The 17,545-nt window shown below is 31.9% G+C and overlaps 1 protein-coding gene across 1 annotated transcript in view; it reads left to right on the top strand.

Annotated features, from left to right (window-relative positions):
- Positions 1 to 17,545, top strand: part of TBCD (tubulin folding cofactor D) — a 430,774-nt gene that overhangs the window by 356,252 nt on the left and 56,977 nt on the right. Inside the window, 1 exon segment of the mRNA XM_051995656.1 lies at positions 14,799 to 14,882. Within this exon segment, the coding sequence (XP_051851616.1) occupies positions 14,799 to 14,882 (84 nt within the window).

Raw genomic sequence — 17,545 nt, 5'->3', positions numbered from 1 at the left:
TGGTCTCATATTCTTTCAAATGCTTGGGTACAAATCCTGCTGTTAACTTAGTTGTATGATATTGACCAAGGAATATAGCCTCCTTTCTTCATCTAAAAAGTGTTCACTCTTGTAAAACCTTGTGTTCCATATTTTTCTCCCTCACCCCTCTCCCCTGGCTAGGGGAGTAATCCAATATAGGTTAAACATGTGTAATTCTTCTGTATATATTTCCACATTTATCATGCTGCACAAGAAAAATCAGATCAAAAGAGGAAAAAATGAGGAAAAAAAAAAAGCAAACTGTAATGACCGCGTATTTAAAATCAGCCGGAGTCAGGAATTCAGGTTAAGGGAAAAATCTTCAATATTTATTGAAGTGAAGAGATGAATAAAGATTGCGATAGCAATATGGGCAGTTGCGACAGGAAGCCAGCTAATAGAGATCTGAGCTGAGCAAACCGTCGCAATAGCAATGCCAAAAGTCTCTCCTTCCCCTTCCTTTTCCACTCCCCTGCCTCCACCCACCAAAATCATCATTTCCTATACAACACATCAGGACTTGCACAAAGAGTGGGCGGGGGTCATTCTTTCTCCAAGCTTATATATTAATAGATTATGGTCCAATTACTATTTAGCCTCATGTGCTTGGGACCTCAGTGCATCAACTCAAGCCTCAGCCCATTACAGCAAACAACAACAACAAAAAAGTGAAAATATACTATATTGTTATCCACATTCAGTCCTCATAGTCCTCTTTCTGGATGCAGATGAATCTCACCATCACAAATCTATTTAAACATTTTTACTTAAATTTTTACTTCACAAAATACAAGGTTGGGGGACTGGGGCTTAAAATGGTTTGTCTCAAGAATATCTAAGTGTTTTGGTGGATTTCAAATTTAATGCAATAGTATGACAGCCTAATAATTAATATAATTAAGAGGCATAATTTCCAGGAACAATATTAAAAGCTTGCATTTATATAATTCTTAAGAGGCCTTTAAAATAGTTCACTCTCTCTTTTTTCTCACAACAACATTGGAAAGTAAGTGCTATTATTATTATTTCCCTTTTATAAATTAGGAAACTGAGGCAGAGAGAAGTTTAAGTGATTTATGCAGGATCACATAGCTACTAGGTATCTGAGTATAAAAAATCAGAATAAGCTGTCTTGGGAGTTTATTGGACATCTGGCTTGTTGAGTCTGTTATAGAAAAGATTATTAATTATAAATTGGTCTAGATAGCTAACTAAGCCATATTCAGTTTTGAAATTCTGAGATTGTATGGCTTAGGTTCTTAATAATTATAGCTGGACAGAACTTTAGCAATAAATTAGTTTAACCTCTTCATTTGCCAGTGAGGAAAGCAAGACCTAGGAAAGATAGAGGTGTGGTCCTCACAATTAAATAAGAATTAAATATCAGAGTTCAAATTGTCCCAGGCTACAAGTTCACATTGAACAAATCCAATATTCTTTCTACTCTCATTCCTTTTTAATATCTTCCTCTGAAATGTGCAGTTAATACCACAGAGATTAGTGCTTCATTGAATATCAATGTATATTGTTAACACATTATTTCATGGATATGAGAAATTTTTTTGCCTTGCACTACAGTTGCCCCTAGAGTGAATAAAACCTAGTTGAATATATAGTGAGTGCACAGCAAGTATTTCTTACATCATTGCATTACGAATCATTAGGAATGATAGGATAATAGATTGGACTGGAGGAAATTAATAATAGGTAATAAATGACAGAGCTGGTATTGAACCCGTGACTGGGTCTTAATTACAGTATTTGTCACTATACAATGTAGGTTTCATATATGTTGTAGGTACTCCTTCATCTGATGTAGATCATGATTTCTTTTATGCTTTTGTAAACTATCTTTTAAAGTAGCAGTTACCAAAAAGAATTTTACCATTTGCTACTTTGTGAGACATCTCTTCAAATTTAATTAGATTGATTTTCATATAAAAATACTTACAATATCACGTGAAGGCTGCCTTTGGGTAGCACTTATCAGAATTTCATTTTGCTATAAGAGCCTTTGAGAACCAAGGATTACTTCTTTACCAAGATCAGGCATCAGAAAATGACTTTACTGGAGGATAATAAATACTTGTTAGCTAATTGATTAAAATTTAGGAAAATATTCCCATTTCTGTCAAAGGTACTACAATCAGTTTCCACATTCATAACCAAGATACTCTTTTGAATTCTTCATTCTTCCTTTTCCCCCACCTATCTAAACATTGGCCAGATCTTCGCATTTTTACCTTTGCAATATATTTATCATTTGACTTTTTTTTTTTTTTTTGGTTGCCTCTCACTTAAATTACTGCACTGATTTCCTAGTTGTTTTCCCTATTTCAAGTCTCTCCTCATTCCAGTCATCCTCCTTACTGCTGCCATTATGATTTTTCTTAAACTCAGATATAATCATGGCACTTCACTATTCAGTAAACTCCAACGGTTTCCTTTTTGATGAAATATAAATCCTCTAGTTAGCTTTCAAACCTGACACCTCCCTCCTTCCACCCCTACCGATTTTTCCAGCTTCAGTACTCCCACTCTTTCTCTCTCTAAACTGATCAAACTGGCTTTTTTTCTGTTTCCCCCACAAGATATTATCTCTCCCATCGCCTTTCATTTTTTGCTGCCTATGTGCCCTGGGGGAAGGCAGCATTGGCCCCTGTAAGACATCCCTCTGTACATCAAACTTTCTTTTCCTGCTGATCCCCTCCCTTCTCCCCCCCCCCCCCCCCCCCCTCCTTATGGAGCCTCTGGTGAGAAGAGAATCAACACCTTCCTCTGATTATGTACCTTCCATTTCCTTCTGCATATGTCCCCTAAGGGAAGTCTTCTAGGGGGTGGAGGAGACTTTCAACTACACCCGAGAAAGGCAGCTTCTGCCTTTCTCTGACGTTTGCCCTGATTTTCAGCGCAGGAGGTAAAGATCCTCCGCTGTGAAAATGAGCCTCCGCTGTGAAAATGAGCACCCTCTTGTTCTGTTGCCCTCTGTGCTTGTCCCTTGAGCAAATAGTAAAAAGGTGGTCACTGTAGAATGGGACTAACATCTCTTGCTAGAGTTTATACCTCTAGGCTTTCAAGGGAAGAGCAGTAATAAGGTTTCCCATCTGAAGACATGCTTTCCACCTCCTATGGCATTTGTCTCCTGCCTGATCTCCAACCTCCTCTATAAAGAAGAGTGGTGCTTTCTACTTAATGATGAACCTTTTCATACTTGTTGAGAATTTATATATCTCGGGGATTCTAATCCCCTATCGATCTTCATACAAATCTCATTCTCCAACTCCTATCTTCCAATTCTTTATTTCTATCTCCATTATCGCTATCACCTCAAAATTTCCCCCAAAAGCCACTGTGCCCTCAGGAATACCCCTCTGGAATTTGTTCCATTGGCAAAAACCTCATTCTAATTTCCCTTTCTTTCCATCTTCTAAGCAATGACTGAAACCTAGTCAGTCTGTCTTGAGGAGACTGACTTTACTCATTCCTCTTGGCTCATTGGTCAGTGCTAAAGAGTGGGAATATTCCCCACTGCCCATTACCACTTTCATATTCTCCCCCACCTCCATCACTCAGTAACCTCTCCTCCTTTGAGATTCATGATACTCAAATTTGAAATACATGATACCTATCAAAAAAAAAAATCATGTACTAAGGTCATAAAACTCGCAAAATCCAATATAGAAAGACAAAAATTTTAAATACATCATTTCAGATTATAATGCAGTAAAAATTATACTCTATAAAAGCAAGTGGGAAAATTATTTGGAAACTAAATAATCTAATCCTAAAGAATAGGTAGAACAGAGAGTAAATCATAGAAACAATAATTTCATCAAAGAGAATGACAACAATGAGACAACATACCAAAATTTATGAGTACTTAAGAAAAAATTCATATATCTAAATACATCAATAAAATGAGGAAAAATTAGATTAACAAACTTGTCATGCAACTTAAAAAAACTTGGGAAAAGAACAAATTAAAAATTCTCAATTAAATATCAAATTGGAAGTCCTGAAAAATCAAAGGTGAGATAAATAAAAGTGAAAGTAAGAAAACTATTGAGGTAACAAATAAAATCAAAGAGCTGGTTTTATGAAAAAACCCAATTATATAGATAAATTTGATAGATTATTTGATTAAAAATAAAAAGGAGAAAACCAAATTACCAGTATCAAAAATGAAAAGGGTAAATTCATAACCAGTGAATAGGAAATTGAAGCAATTATTGGAACTATTTTGCCCAATTATATGTCTGTAAATATGACAGTCTAATGAATATTTATAAAAATATAAATTGCTTAGATTAAAGTATATTTAAATTAATAATATAAAAGAAATAAAAAATTAAAAATAATAAAAAGAAGAATATTTAAATAATCTGATCTTGGGAAAATAAATTGAACAGGCCATCATTGAAATTCCTAAGGAAAAAATCCCTAGGACCAGATATATTCAAAAGTGAATTCTACTAAAAATTTAAATAACTAATTCTACTACTATATAAACTGTTTGGAAATATGAGGGAAGAAGGAATGAAATTTTAGCAAGAAGATTAGAACAATATAGTTATTAAGATGATCAGATAGGATTTATACCAGAATTGCAGGGCTGGTTCAGTATTAGAAAAACTATCAGCATAATTGACCATTTCAATAACAATATGAACAGAAACCATATTATTATCTCGCCAAATGCAAAAAGAAGTTTTTGACAAAATACAGGACCCATTACTATTAAAAAACACTAGAAATCATAGGCACATATGGAGCTTTCCTTAAAATGATAAATAATATCTATCCAGAACCATCAGAAGCATTATATGTAATAGGGATAAGCTAGAATCCTTTCAGATAAGTTCGGGGGAAGCAAGGTTACCCATTTTTACCACTATTATTCAGTATTGTGCTAAAAAAGTTAAATATAGTTATTAAAAAGGAAAAATAAATGGAATTAGAATAGACAATGGGGGGAAAAACTATTTTTGTAGATGATATCCTAGTATACTTAGAGACTCCTAGAGAAGCAACTAAAAAACTACTTGAAATAATTAACAACTTTAGCAAAGTGGCAGGATATAAAATACACCCATGTAAATCAACATTTCTATATATAACCAGGAAAACTCAGCAGCATGATATTGAAAGAGAAACTCATTTAAAGTAAGTGTAGATAATATAAAATATTTGTGAATCTACCTACCAAACAAAGCAAGGAATTATATGAACACAATTACAAAAAACTTCACACACAAATAAAGTCAGATCTAAACAATTGGAAAAATATCAGTTGCTCATATATAATAAAAATGACAATTCTACCTAAACTAATTTGCTTATTCAGTGTTACAGCAATCAAACTTTTTTTTAGAAGTCAAACTTTCAAAAACTTACTTTATTAAACTAGAAAAAATAATAACAATTCACCTGGAAGAACAAAATTTCCAAAATATCAAGGGAATTAATTAAAACAAATGTGAAGGAAGGTGACAGATCTCAAACTGTACTATAAAGCTATAATTAATAATATGATATATATATATATATAATTATAATTTGAGTAAGTAAAATAAGTAAACAAGACATAGTAGTAAATAACCATAGTAATCTAGTATTGATAAACCCAGAGACTCAAGCTTCTGGGACAAGAACTCACTATTTGACAAAAAATTCTGAAAAACTGGAAAATAGTATGGCAGATTCTAGGTATAGATCAACATCTTACGATGTGTACCAAGATGAGATGAGTATGGGTATAGGATTTAAACATTAAGATTAATACCATAAAGAAATTAAAAGAGGAAGGAATAGTTTATATGTCAGATCTATAAAGAAAGGAAGATTTAGGACCAAAGAAAATAAAAAGAACATTACAAAAGGTAAAAGAAATAATTTTGATTATATAAAATTAAAAGTTTGTGTACAAACAATATAACTAAAATTAGAAGGAAAACAGAAAGCTGACCGACCAGTTTTTATAGCAAATATCTCTGACAAAGAGATATTCAAATTCGAAAGAATTCAAGTCATTCCCTAATTGATAGTTAAAGGTCAGTAGTCAAAAGGCAGCTTTCAGATGATAGAATCAAAGTTGTCATATAGTCAAATGAAACAAGTGCTCTAAGTTTCTGTTGATTAGGCATTCCTATCAGATTGGCTAATATGATTGAAAAAGAAAAATGATAAATATTGGAGAGAATGTAGAAAGATTGAGATAGTAATGCAAGGCTGGTGGAGTTGTGACTTGATCCAGTCTTTCTGGAAAGCAATTCAGAACTGTGTTCAAAGAATTGTCTTTGTTAATCCAGCATTTGATTGAGCATTTCCATTACTTATTCTGTAATCCAAAGAGATCAAAAAAGGGGAAAAGCTCTCCTTGGACACAAATAATTATAGCAGCTCTTCTTATGGTGTCAAAGAATTGGAAATTGAGGAGGTCAGTTAGGGGATGATTAAACAAGTTGTGAAATATGAATATAATGGATATTACTGTTCTGCTATAAGAAATGATGAGCAGGATATTTTCTTTTTTATTAAAACATATATATATTTTTTTAACAAAACATATGCATGGGTAATTTTTCAACATTGACCCTTGCAAAACCTTGTGTTCCAAATTTTCCCCTCTTTCCCCTTACCCTCTCCCCTAGATGGCAAGTAATCTAATACATGTTAAATATGTTAAAAATTATGTTAAATCTAATATATGTATACATATTTATACAGTTATCTTGCTGCACAGGAAAAATTGGATCAAGAAGGGGAAAAAAAATTGAGAAAGAAAACAAAATGCAAAAAAACAACAACAGAAAGAGTGATGCTATGTTGTGGTGTACACCCAATTCCCACAGTTCTCTCTCTGGGTGTAGATGGCTCTCTTTATCACAAGATTATTGGAACTGGTTGAGCAGGATATTTTCAGAAAAACCTGGAAATACTGAGAATGAACTGATGCAAAATGAAGTGAGCAGAACCAAGAGAACATTGTACTCTGTAACAACAGCAATATATGATGATCAAATATGAATGTCTCTTATTCTCCAATTGGTAAATCGTCTAAGGATATGAACAGACAATTTTCAGATGACAAAATTAAAGCCATCTATAGTCATATGAAAAAATGCTCTATATCATTATTGATTAGAAAAATGCACATTAAAACAACTGAGGTACCACCTCTCAGATTAGCTAAGATAACAGGAAAAAATAATGATAAATGTTGAAGGGGAGGTGGGAAAACTGAGACACTAATGCATTGTTTGTGGAGTTGTGAAGTGATCCAACATTCTGGAGAATAATTTTTAACTATGCCCAATGGCTATAAAAATGCATATCCTTTGATCCAGCAGTGCCACTACTAGTTCTGTTTCCCAAAGAAATCATAAAAGAGGGGAAAGGACCCACATTTACAAAAATGTTTGTAACAGCTTCTTTTGTGGTGACAATTGGGGAATGGCTGAATAAGTTATGATATATGAAAGTATTGGAATATTATTGTTCTGTAAAAATGCTGAACAGGCTGATTTTATCAAGACCTGAAAAGATTTATAGGAACTGATGGTGAGCAAAATAAGTGGAACCAGGAAAACAGTATATATAACAAAAGCAAAATTGTGTGATAATTAAAAATGACAGACTTGGTTCTTTTCAAAGTTCAGTGATCCAAGGTGATCCCAATAAACTTTAGATAGAAAATGCCATCCACATGCAGAGAGTTAACTATGGAGACTATGTTCACTTTTCTTTCTTTTTCTTTTTTTCCCCCTCTTATGGTTTTTCCTTTTTGTTCTGAATTTTCTCTCCCAATATGATTCATAAGGAAATTCATAAAAAAAATTAATGTACATGCATAACCAAAAAAGGTTTTTTTTTTTTAACATGTAACTGGGGAAAATAATTTTTTTTAAATAGACATTTTTAAAAATATGAATGATTTAGCTCTTCTCAGCAATACAGTAATCCATCCGAGACCATTCCAAAGGATTTATGATGGAAAATGCTATGCATTATGATGGGGCTTGAATGTAGAGTGAAGCTTACTATTTTCACTTTATTTTTTCATGGTTTTTTTTTCTTTTGGACTGATTCTTCTTTTACAATATGAAAATGTTTTATGTGATTGCACATATATAACCTATATCAAACTACATATGGTATGCCAAGTAAATGTCTAAGACCAGATTTGAACTCAGGAAGATGTCTTCCTGACTACAGACTTAACTATTTCACTGTATTACCTCCTGTGTTCACTTCACTTTTCATGAGTCTTCTTCTTGTCACTCTTCATTAAGTCTTCTCAAGTTATTTTGAAATCATTTTATTTCTTATAGCACAATAGTATTCCATCGCAATCATATACTGCAGCTTGTTCAGCCATTCCCCAATTTAAAAAAGGCTGCTACAAATATTTTTATATAGATAGATGCTTTTCCTTTTTCTTTGATCTCTTGTGTATAGCTCTACTAATGGTAGGTACTGCTGGATCAAAAGGTTTGCACAGTTTATTTTTTTTTAATTTAGTATTTTTTTTGAATTGTATGTATCAATTTTTTTAATTAAAAAATTAAGTTAATTAAATTAAATTTAAAAATAAAATATTAAATTAAAAATTAAAAAATTAAAAATTAAATTTAAATTTTAACTAAAAATTAAAATTTTAGATTAAATTTAAAATTAAAAAAAATTTTCAAAACATATACATGGATAATTTTTTAACATTAACTCTTGCAGAACTTTGTGTTCCAATTTCCCCCCTTTCCCCACTCTCTCCCCAGATGGCAAATAATCCAATATATATTAAACGTAGTAGAAATATATGTATACACACACACACACATATTTACACAGTTTTCTTGCTGCACAAGAAAAATCATATCAAACACGAAAAAAATGAGAAAGAAAACAAAATGCAAGCAAAGAACTAACAAAAAAAGTGAAAATGTTATGTTATGAACCACACTCAGTTCCTAGTGTCCTCTCTCTGGGTGTGGATGGTTCTTTTAATCACAAGATCATTGGAACAGGTCTGAATCATCTCATTGTTGAAGAGAGCCATGCCCTCAGAATTGATTATCATATAATCATTGTACATGGCAATGATCTCCTGGTTTTGCTCATTTCACTTAGCATCAGTTCACATGAGTCTCTCTCAGTCTCTCTGAAATCATCTAGCTGATCATTTCTTATAGAACAATAATATTATATAACATTCCTATACTATAACGTATTCAGCCATTCTCTAACTGATAGGCATCCATTCAGTTTCCAGTTTCTTGCCACTACAAAAAGGACTGCCACATTTTTGCACATGTGGGTCCCTTTCCCTCCTTTATGATCTCTTTGGGATATAAGCCCAGTAGTAAGCACTGCTGAATCAAAGGGTATGCACAGTTTGATAACTCTTTGGGCATAGTTCCAAATTGCTCTCCAGAATGATTGAATCTGTTTACAATTCTACCAACAATGTATTAGTGTCCCAGTTTTCCATATCTCCTCCAACAGTTGTCATTGTCTTTTCCTGTCATCTTACCCAATCTGAGAGATGTGTAGTAGTATCTCAGAGTTGTCTTAATTTGCATTTCTCTGATCAATGTGATTTAGAGCACCTTTTCATATGATTAGAAATGATTTCAATTTCTTCATCTGAAAATTATCTGTTAATGTCCTTTGACCATTTATCAGTTGGAAAATGGCTTGAAGTCTTATAGATTTGAGTCAGTTCTCTACATATTTTAGAAATGAGGCCTTTAGGAGAACTCTATGTAACAATTTTAAAAACATTTTAAATTCATTTTAACAATTTTTTTAAAAAAATTCTGAGTTTCAAATTCTTTTCTTTCTTCCCTTGCATTCTTTCTGTTGGGGTAGATAGTGTTTTTCATTATGAGTCCTTTAAAATTATTTTAGGTCTTTTTATTGATAAGAATAGCTAAATCATTCACAGTTGATCATCATACAATATTACTATTATTATGTGCAATGTTCTACTGATTCTATTCATTTCACTTCAGTTCATCCAAGTTTTTTCAGATTTCTTCTGAGAGCATCCTGTTTATCATTTCTTCTAACGCAATAGTATTCCATCACAATTCTCTACCACTTGCTCAGCTATTTCCCAGTTTATTGGCATCTCCTCCATTTCTAATTCTTTGTCACCACAATTATAAATATTTACATATAGGTACTTTTCTTTGTTTTTTTTTTTTCTTTTTAAAAATCTTGTTGGAACATAAGCCTAATAGTTATATTGCTAGGTCAAAGGGTATGCAGGGTTTATAGACCTTTGGATATAGTTCCATATTGCTCTCCACAGTGATTAGAACAGTTCACAACATCATCAGAAGTATGTTGTTTCAATTTTCCCATAATCCCCTCCAGTGTTTATCATTTCCCTTTTCTGTCATATTAGCCAATCTGATAGAAATGTAGTATCTCAGAATTGCTTTAATTTGCATTTCTCTAGTCAGTAGTGATTTAGAGCCCAGCTTCTTAAGCTGTGGGTTGCGACCCCATGCAGGGTCTCATAACTGAGACTATGGTTATACATTACTATGTATTGTGTACCTAATCTAGTCTATTGATCACTACTGTTATTAGCCACTATCAGTTTGTTTTGATAGTTATAGTTTTGCAATGTAACTTGAAATCTAGTTTTTCCAGGAAGCTTCCTTCACATTTTCTTCATTGATTTCTTTATTTGTTATTTTTGTGTTGTTTGTGTTATTTTTTCCAGCTCTATAAAATACTTCTTTGGTGGTTTGGTTGATATTGCACTAAATAAGCAAAATAATTTATATAGAATTGTCATCTTTTCTACACTGGCTTAGCCTATTTGTGAACTATTTTATATTTTTCCAATTTTTTTTAGGTCTGTATTTATGTGAAAAGTGCTTTATAAATGTTCCCATATAGTCTCTGAATTTGTCTTAGCAGGTAGAATTCCAAGTATTTACTTTAAATGAAATCTCTCTATCTCTTTCTGCTGAGCTTTGTTGGTAATGTATAAAAATACTGATTATATTCCTGCAAATTTGCTGAAGTTTTTTTTTTTTAATTTTCTATAATATTTTATTTTTCCAAATACATGTAAAGAAAGTTAAGATTTTTTGTTCCAAATTTTTCTCTCTTCTTCCCATAACATAGCATGTAATCTGATATAGGTTAAACACATGCAATCCTTTTAAATATATTTCCGTATCTGTAATATTGTGCAAGAAAAAAATCAGGCCAAAAGGGAAAAAGTTATGAGAAAGAAAAAGCAAAAAGGCAGACAAAAAGGTGAAAATAACTATGCTTTGATCCACATACAGTCCCCATAATTCTCTCTCTGGATGATATGGCATTTTCTATTCCAAGTTTATTGGAATTGCTATGTATCACTGTTGTGAAAAGCCAAGTCCGTCATAGTTGATCATTACATAATCTTATTGTTACTGTGTATAATGTTCTGCTCACTTCACTCAGCATCAATTCACAAAAATCTTTCCAGATTTTTCTGCTCATCATTTCTTATAGAACAATAAATATTCTATTACATTAATGTACCATGACTTATTCACCCATTCCCCAATTGTTGAACATCCACTCAATTTCCAGTTCTTTGCTACTACAAAAATGGCTGCTACAAACATTTTTGTACATGCCGAGCCCTTTCCCCTTTTTTATCATATGTTTGGGATATTTACTGAAGTTTTTAATAGTTTTTAGCTTACTTTTTTACGTGATTCTCTAGTGTTCTCTAGATATAGCACCGTATCATCTGCAAAGAGTTGATAATTTTGTTTCCTCATTGCCTGTTCTTATCACTTCAATTGTATTTAATGTACTTAAAATATAAGTTGAATTAAATTTTTACATTTTTGTGCATTTGTGAGGTTTTTATGCTCTAATACATGGTCAGTTTTTGTGAAGGTGAAGGTGTGAAGGTACTTTCCCAAAAAATGATTATTCTCATCTATTTGCATTCAGTTTTCTCCAAAGGTCTATTCTTATAAATTTGAGTCAGTTTTCTATGTATTTTAGAATTGAGGCCTTTATCAGATACACTTAAAAAAAATTTCCCCAGCAATCTGTTTCCCTTCTAACCATGACTGCATTGGTTTCTTTTGTTCTTCTTTGGCCATAAATTCCTTCCTTCTCCACAGATCTGACAGATAGACGGTGCTTTGTTCTCCTAATATGCTTATAGTATCACCCTTTGTGTCTAAAACATAAACCCATTTCAACCTTATCTTGTGTAGAGTGTTAGGTGTTGGTCAATGCGTACTTTCTGTCCATACTGTTTTTCAGTTTTCTCAGCAATTTTTGTCAAATACTAAGTTCTTATCTCAGAAACTGGGACTATCAAACATTAGATTACTATTGTCATTGACTATTGTGTCTTGTAAACCTAATCTATTCCACAGATCCTTTTTTTCTTAGCTAGTACCAAATGATTTTGATGACAACTGCTTTATATAGTTTTAAGTTTGGTACAACTAGGCCACCTTCCTTTGCATTTTTCCCCCATTAATTCCCTGAAATTCTTGATCTTTAACCTTTCATATGAATTTTGTTATTATTTTTCTGGCTCTATAAAGTAATTTCTTGGCAGCTTGGCAAGAATGGCACTAAATAAATAGAACAATTTAGGTGTGATTGTCATTTTTATTATATTAACTCAGCTTTCCCATGTACAGTTGATATTTTTCCAATTGTTTAGATCTAACTTTATTTGTGTGAAGTGTTTTATAATTGTGTTCATTGAGTTCCTGGCTTTGTCTTGGCAAATAGACTCCCAAATATTTTATATTATCCACAGTTATTTAAATTGGATTTCTCTTTCTATTTCTTGTTGCTGAGCTTTGTTGGTTACAAATAGAAATGCTGTTGATTTATGTGGATGTATTTTATATCCTGCCACTATGCTAAAGTTAATTATGTCAACGACTTTTTTAGTTGCTTTTCTAGGATTCTCTAAGTATACTAGGATATCATTTGCAAAAAGTAGGAGTTTGTTTTTTTCTCTCACTGCCTATTACAATTCCATTTCTTTTTCTTCTTATTGCTATAATTAACCTTTCTAATACAATATTGAATAATACTGGTGACAGTGGGTAATCTTGTTTCCTCCCAAACTTATCCGAAAGGCTTCTAGCTTATCTCTACTACATATAATGTTTTCTGATCTTTTTAGATAGATATTCTATATATATATGCATATATATATATAATATACATAAGATATAATATATAATAAATATACCATCAAATCATCTGCAAAGAATAATAGCTTTGTTTCCTCATTATCTACTCTTAATTCTTTCAATTTTTTTCTTCTATTTTCCTAGCCTTTTATTTTTAACATTGTGTATAACTTTCTATTTCAAGTGTGTTTCTTGTAAACAATATATCATTGAATTTTGGTTTCTAATCTCTTCTGCTATCTTCTTTCCATTCACATTCATAATTAAGATTAGAATGTATTTCCCTCCATTTCATTTTATTTTGTGTATCCTTATTTGTATCTTCAAAAGTCAGTTTTGCTTCTAACCACTGTTTCTCTTTAATGCACTCTTTTTTCAGTTCTCCTTATGATATCCCTTTCCTCTCCTATTCTTCTGTTCAGTCAGATAGCTTTTATATCCATTTGAGTGTGTGAAAATATTCTTCCTTCTTTGCAATGGTTCATATGAAAGTGAGGTTTAAGTCTTGCCTGATCCCTTAAACTATTCACTCCCTCTCCTCCTTACATACACCTGTAAAAATTCTTCTTTTCTCAATTTTTTATGTAAGAAAAATTTTCCCCTTTCTTCCTCTCCTTCCCTCTTTCCCAGTTCATCTGTTCTCTCTCACCCATCCATTTTTTGGCAATCATCCCAACATAATGGACTTAATTAATCCTTTGCTGTCTGTCTATGTAGCATTCTTTCATCTGCCTACATTTTCAGTATTGAAATCATCATCCCATAAAGAAATATAAACAGTTTAAACTTATTAAGGCTCTCTTGATTTCTCTTTCATGTTTACCTTTCTATGACTCTGTTCAGTCTGATGTTTAAAAGATAGTTTTTTAATTCATCTCTGATAATTTGATCAGGAATACTTGAAAATCTTCTATTTCATGAAATGTCCATTTTTTTCTCCTGAGGAAGGTATATATACTCCGTTTTGCAGTGTAGATTATTCTGGCTTGTAATCTTTGCTCCTTTTCCTTCTGGAACATCATATTTCATGCCTTCTGATCTTTTATTGTGGTATCTGCCATATCTTTTGTGATTTTGACTATGACTGTATGGTATTTTAAAATATCCCTCATACCTGAAATATGTTTTCCCCTCACCTACCTCTGTGTCATAGACTCCCTTTCCTTCAAGATGCATTTCAAGTAGCATATTCTACATAAAACTTGTTTTAATTTTTATGATTGTTATTTCCCTCTTTCCCTAAACTATAAGCTTCACTATATTTATTCTTTTACATTTAATCTATATACACTAATATTTATACTTGTTTCATTGGTATAGTTTGTATAAACTGGTATAGAACAGTTTGTAAATTCCCCAAATGTATGGATTGTTTCATCCATTGTATTTGTGTATCAAGTGCCTTGAATGATACCTGTTACATTGTAGGGCATACAATGTGGATCTGAAGATTGAAATAAAAATGTATATCTCATTGTTTATATGGTAACAGAATCCTAAATAGATATAGTGCATCTAGTTGAATGTACTCTCCTGAAAAAAATTTTTTTTTTTTTTTTTTTTTTTTTTTTTTTGGTATATTTGTGCCAATAGGGTCCGGGAAGCTGCAATGACGGGTCTAATGGAGCTGACACTTTTGTTAACAAGAAATCATCCAGAGCTCATTGAAGCAGATGTGTGAGTATTGAAATCATACAGCTAGTTTCATTCTATGAAGGTTTCATTCTTATTCACTTCTATCCCACTGGAATATACATTGTTATGATGGCTATGCCCTGCCAACTTCTCCTCTAGACAGTTGTTTCCAGAGGTTCATGCATCATCCAGTATTTGTTATAATCAGCTTGATTAGCAGCTTGATTATTGTAAATAAAAGTTGATATAGTCAGTTTATCCTGAAACAGAAATGATTCATATTGGCAAGTATGTCATAAGGCAAAGGTGTCAAATATACAGAGCCACATCCACAGCATCGTAAGTCTTTAGAAGCCATCTAGACTAATCGCATCTGAACGTTGTACTGTCTTTGTTTAAAAACTGTAAAAACCGTTTAGAACTTGATGAATTAGTGCATCACATTTTTTTGCTACCACTAGTTAATTTTGTATCAAACTTTAATTTGCTTTTTTACAGCTTCCATCCATTATTCCTATTTGGTGCTAAGCAGAACAATTCTAATTTTCCCTAATAATCTTCCAAATATATATAAATAGCTATTGTATCTCAAATCTTATTTTCTCTGAGCTAAATGTCTTCTTTTCCTTTTATTAGTCTTCATATTATTTGCCTTTCTCTGGCTATTTACTGTAGCTTATTACTCAAAATCCTTCCTAAAATGAGGCATAGAATATAATATCTGGGTTTGGTCTGACCAGAACACAGTACAACAGGGATGTCATCTTCTTAGTTGCACATTATGTCTCTCTATGCACACTAATATTATATTTGATTTTTTAAAATCTACTTTAATGTTTGACTTTCATTAAAACACCTGGATTTTTATTTTTCAAACAAATAGATTACCTAGATTTTTTTCATCTTGTATATGTGAAGCTGATTGTTTTGAATCTAAGGTTAAGACTTTATACTTATCCATATTAATCTTAGTATTCTAGTCTTGAAGAAGGATAAAAATACACAACTTACAAACATAACCATGAATAAGAATGTGATGGAGCTATTGATAAAAAAAAAAAAAAAGATAAAAGAATGGATTAGAAAATGGATTCCTATAACTTGGTGATTTTTTTTTTTTTTTTAACAAGAAGCTGATGAAACAGAAAGATTTACATAGAGTTAAAAAGAGTTTAGAAAAAAAAATCTATTATGTCTCAGTTAAACTCAGTAAAGCAGGAGTAGTAATCATGATTTTAGATAGTAAATATAGAGAAATTACATAAATAAAAATTATATTATGTGGAAAGACATCATAGACAATGAATTAATATTCATGCTTAATATTTATTCACCTAATAACCTAAGTTCTAAATATTTGAATAAAAATTTAATTGAACTTATCCTCACAACTTTTAAATTTTTCAAAAATAGGAATTTTTTCCATGAAATAAAGTAATTTCAGCTTTTCAGCATGGAACAAGGTTCCCAAAAAAGATAAAAACCTTGATGAATTAACAGTCAAGGGTCATAGTTCTTAACTCCTAATATGTTCACTCATTATCCACCCTCTAATTGTCCATCAGTGTCAGGACTGTAAAAGACAGCAGGTTTGTAACCATTCCTTTTCCTTCACATATTCTACCCAAATTCTTGAAGAAAATGAAATAGCAGAAGCTTGCTCAGACTTAGCCAGCAATATAACAGCACTTTTTGTTGTAACAGAACTAAGTCAGAAATGTAACAGAGTTAAGAAGGGCAGGACATAAATATGTCACTGTACTCCACTGACTTTGAGGGAAAGAGCTAGTGTCCACCTTGGATCAGTTTTGTGCCACTAGAAGTTGGTGTACAACTTTATAAAGTGTACAAAGTGAACTTTAAGTTATTCATTTTAGAGAAGCCTTAAGCTAAAGCTCAGAGATTTAGCTCACAAGGAAACTACTATCAAAGGAGAAAAAAACCCAAATTGAGCAATTGGGGAAAAAAAGACTGAAATTAGCAAAGATCTCAAAAAACTCAAAGACCTTAACTATAGGTAGATAAACCAACCAGAAAGATAGTAATTACAAAAAAGAAAGTGGCCTCCAGAGCCTATATGTATGAATAAGTATTGAAAGACAAAAAAAAATCAGTGTACATCTAATGAAGCAACTGGCCCTATTGATTCAAATCCAAAGAAAGCATATACACAGAAAATGTTTCTGAATGGTTTAAAAGAGAAATAGAAATCGGGAAAGTGTAATTCTTGGTTTCAGCAAAAATAATTGGCAGAATAAAAAAAATTTGAATCCACCTTGACAAGTCTTACTAAAGAAACAAACGAGACATTAACTGATTGGGGATCCATGAAGAAAAATCAGATAAAAGAGAAAAAAACACAGTAATATTAAAATGATAGCAACCTATCATACAAAACACACAATTTTAGCACATTCATATTTAATATCTCTGACTATAGTTGGGTTGCATATATTTCCAAATTCCCAATAATTTTAGAAAAGGGAATATTCATTATTGTTCTTTCTATGGGACAATATAAAAAAATAAGCCCCAAAATGTTCTGAGTAATTGCAACATTTGGGAATAGCATATAACCTTCCAAGTTACTATTTTTGATGGGAAAATATTTATTTGGATTGTTAAAGAATTAATCAAATTACTTTAGAACATATATATTAATCTAATTGTCCTTACTCTTAAAAAATTGAAAGCCTAGCAGAACA

This window comes from Antechinus flavipes, chromosome 4 (assembly GCF_016432865.1).
Source record: "Antechinus flavipes isolate AdamAnt ecotype Samford, QLD, Australia chromosome 4, AdamAnt_v2, whole genome shotgun sequence".
In the NCBI taxonomy this organism is placed as follows: Eukaryota; Metazoa; Chordata; class Mammalia; order Dasyuromorphia; family Dasyuridae; genus Antechinus; species Antechinus flavipes.
The sequence above is the reverse complement of the archived record's forward strand: the minus strand, read 5'-3'. Positions and strand labels throughout refer to the sequence as shown.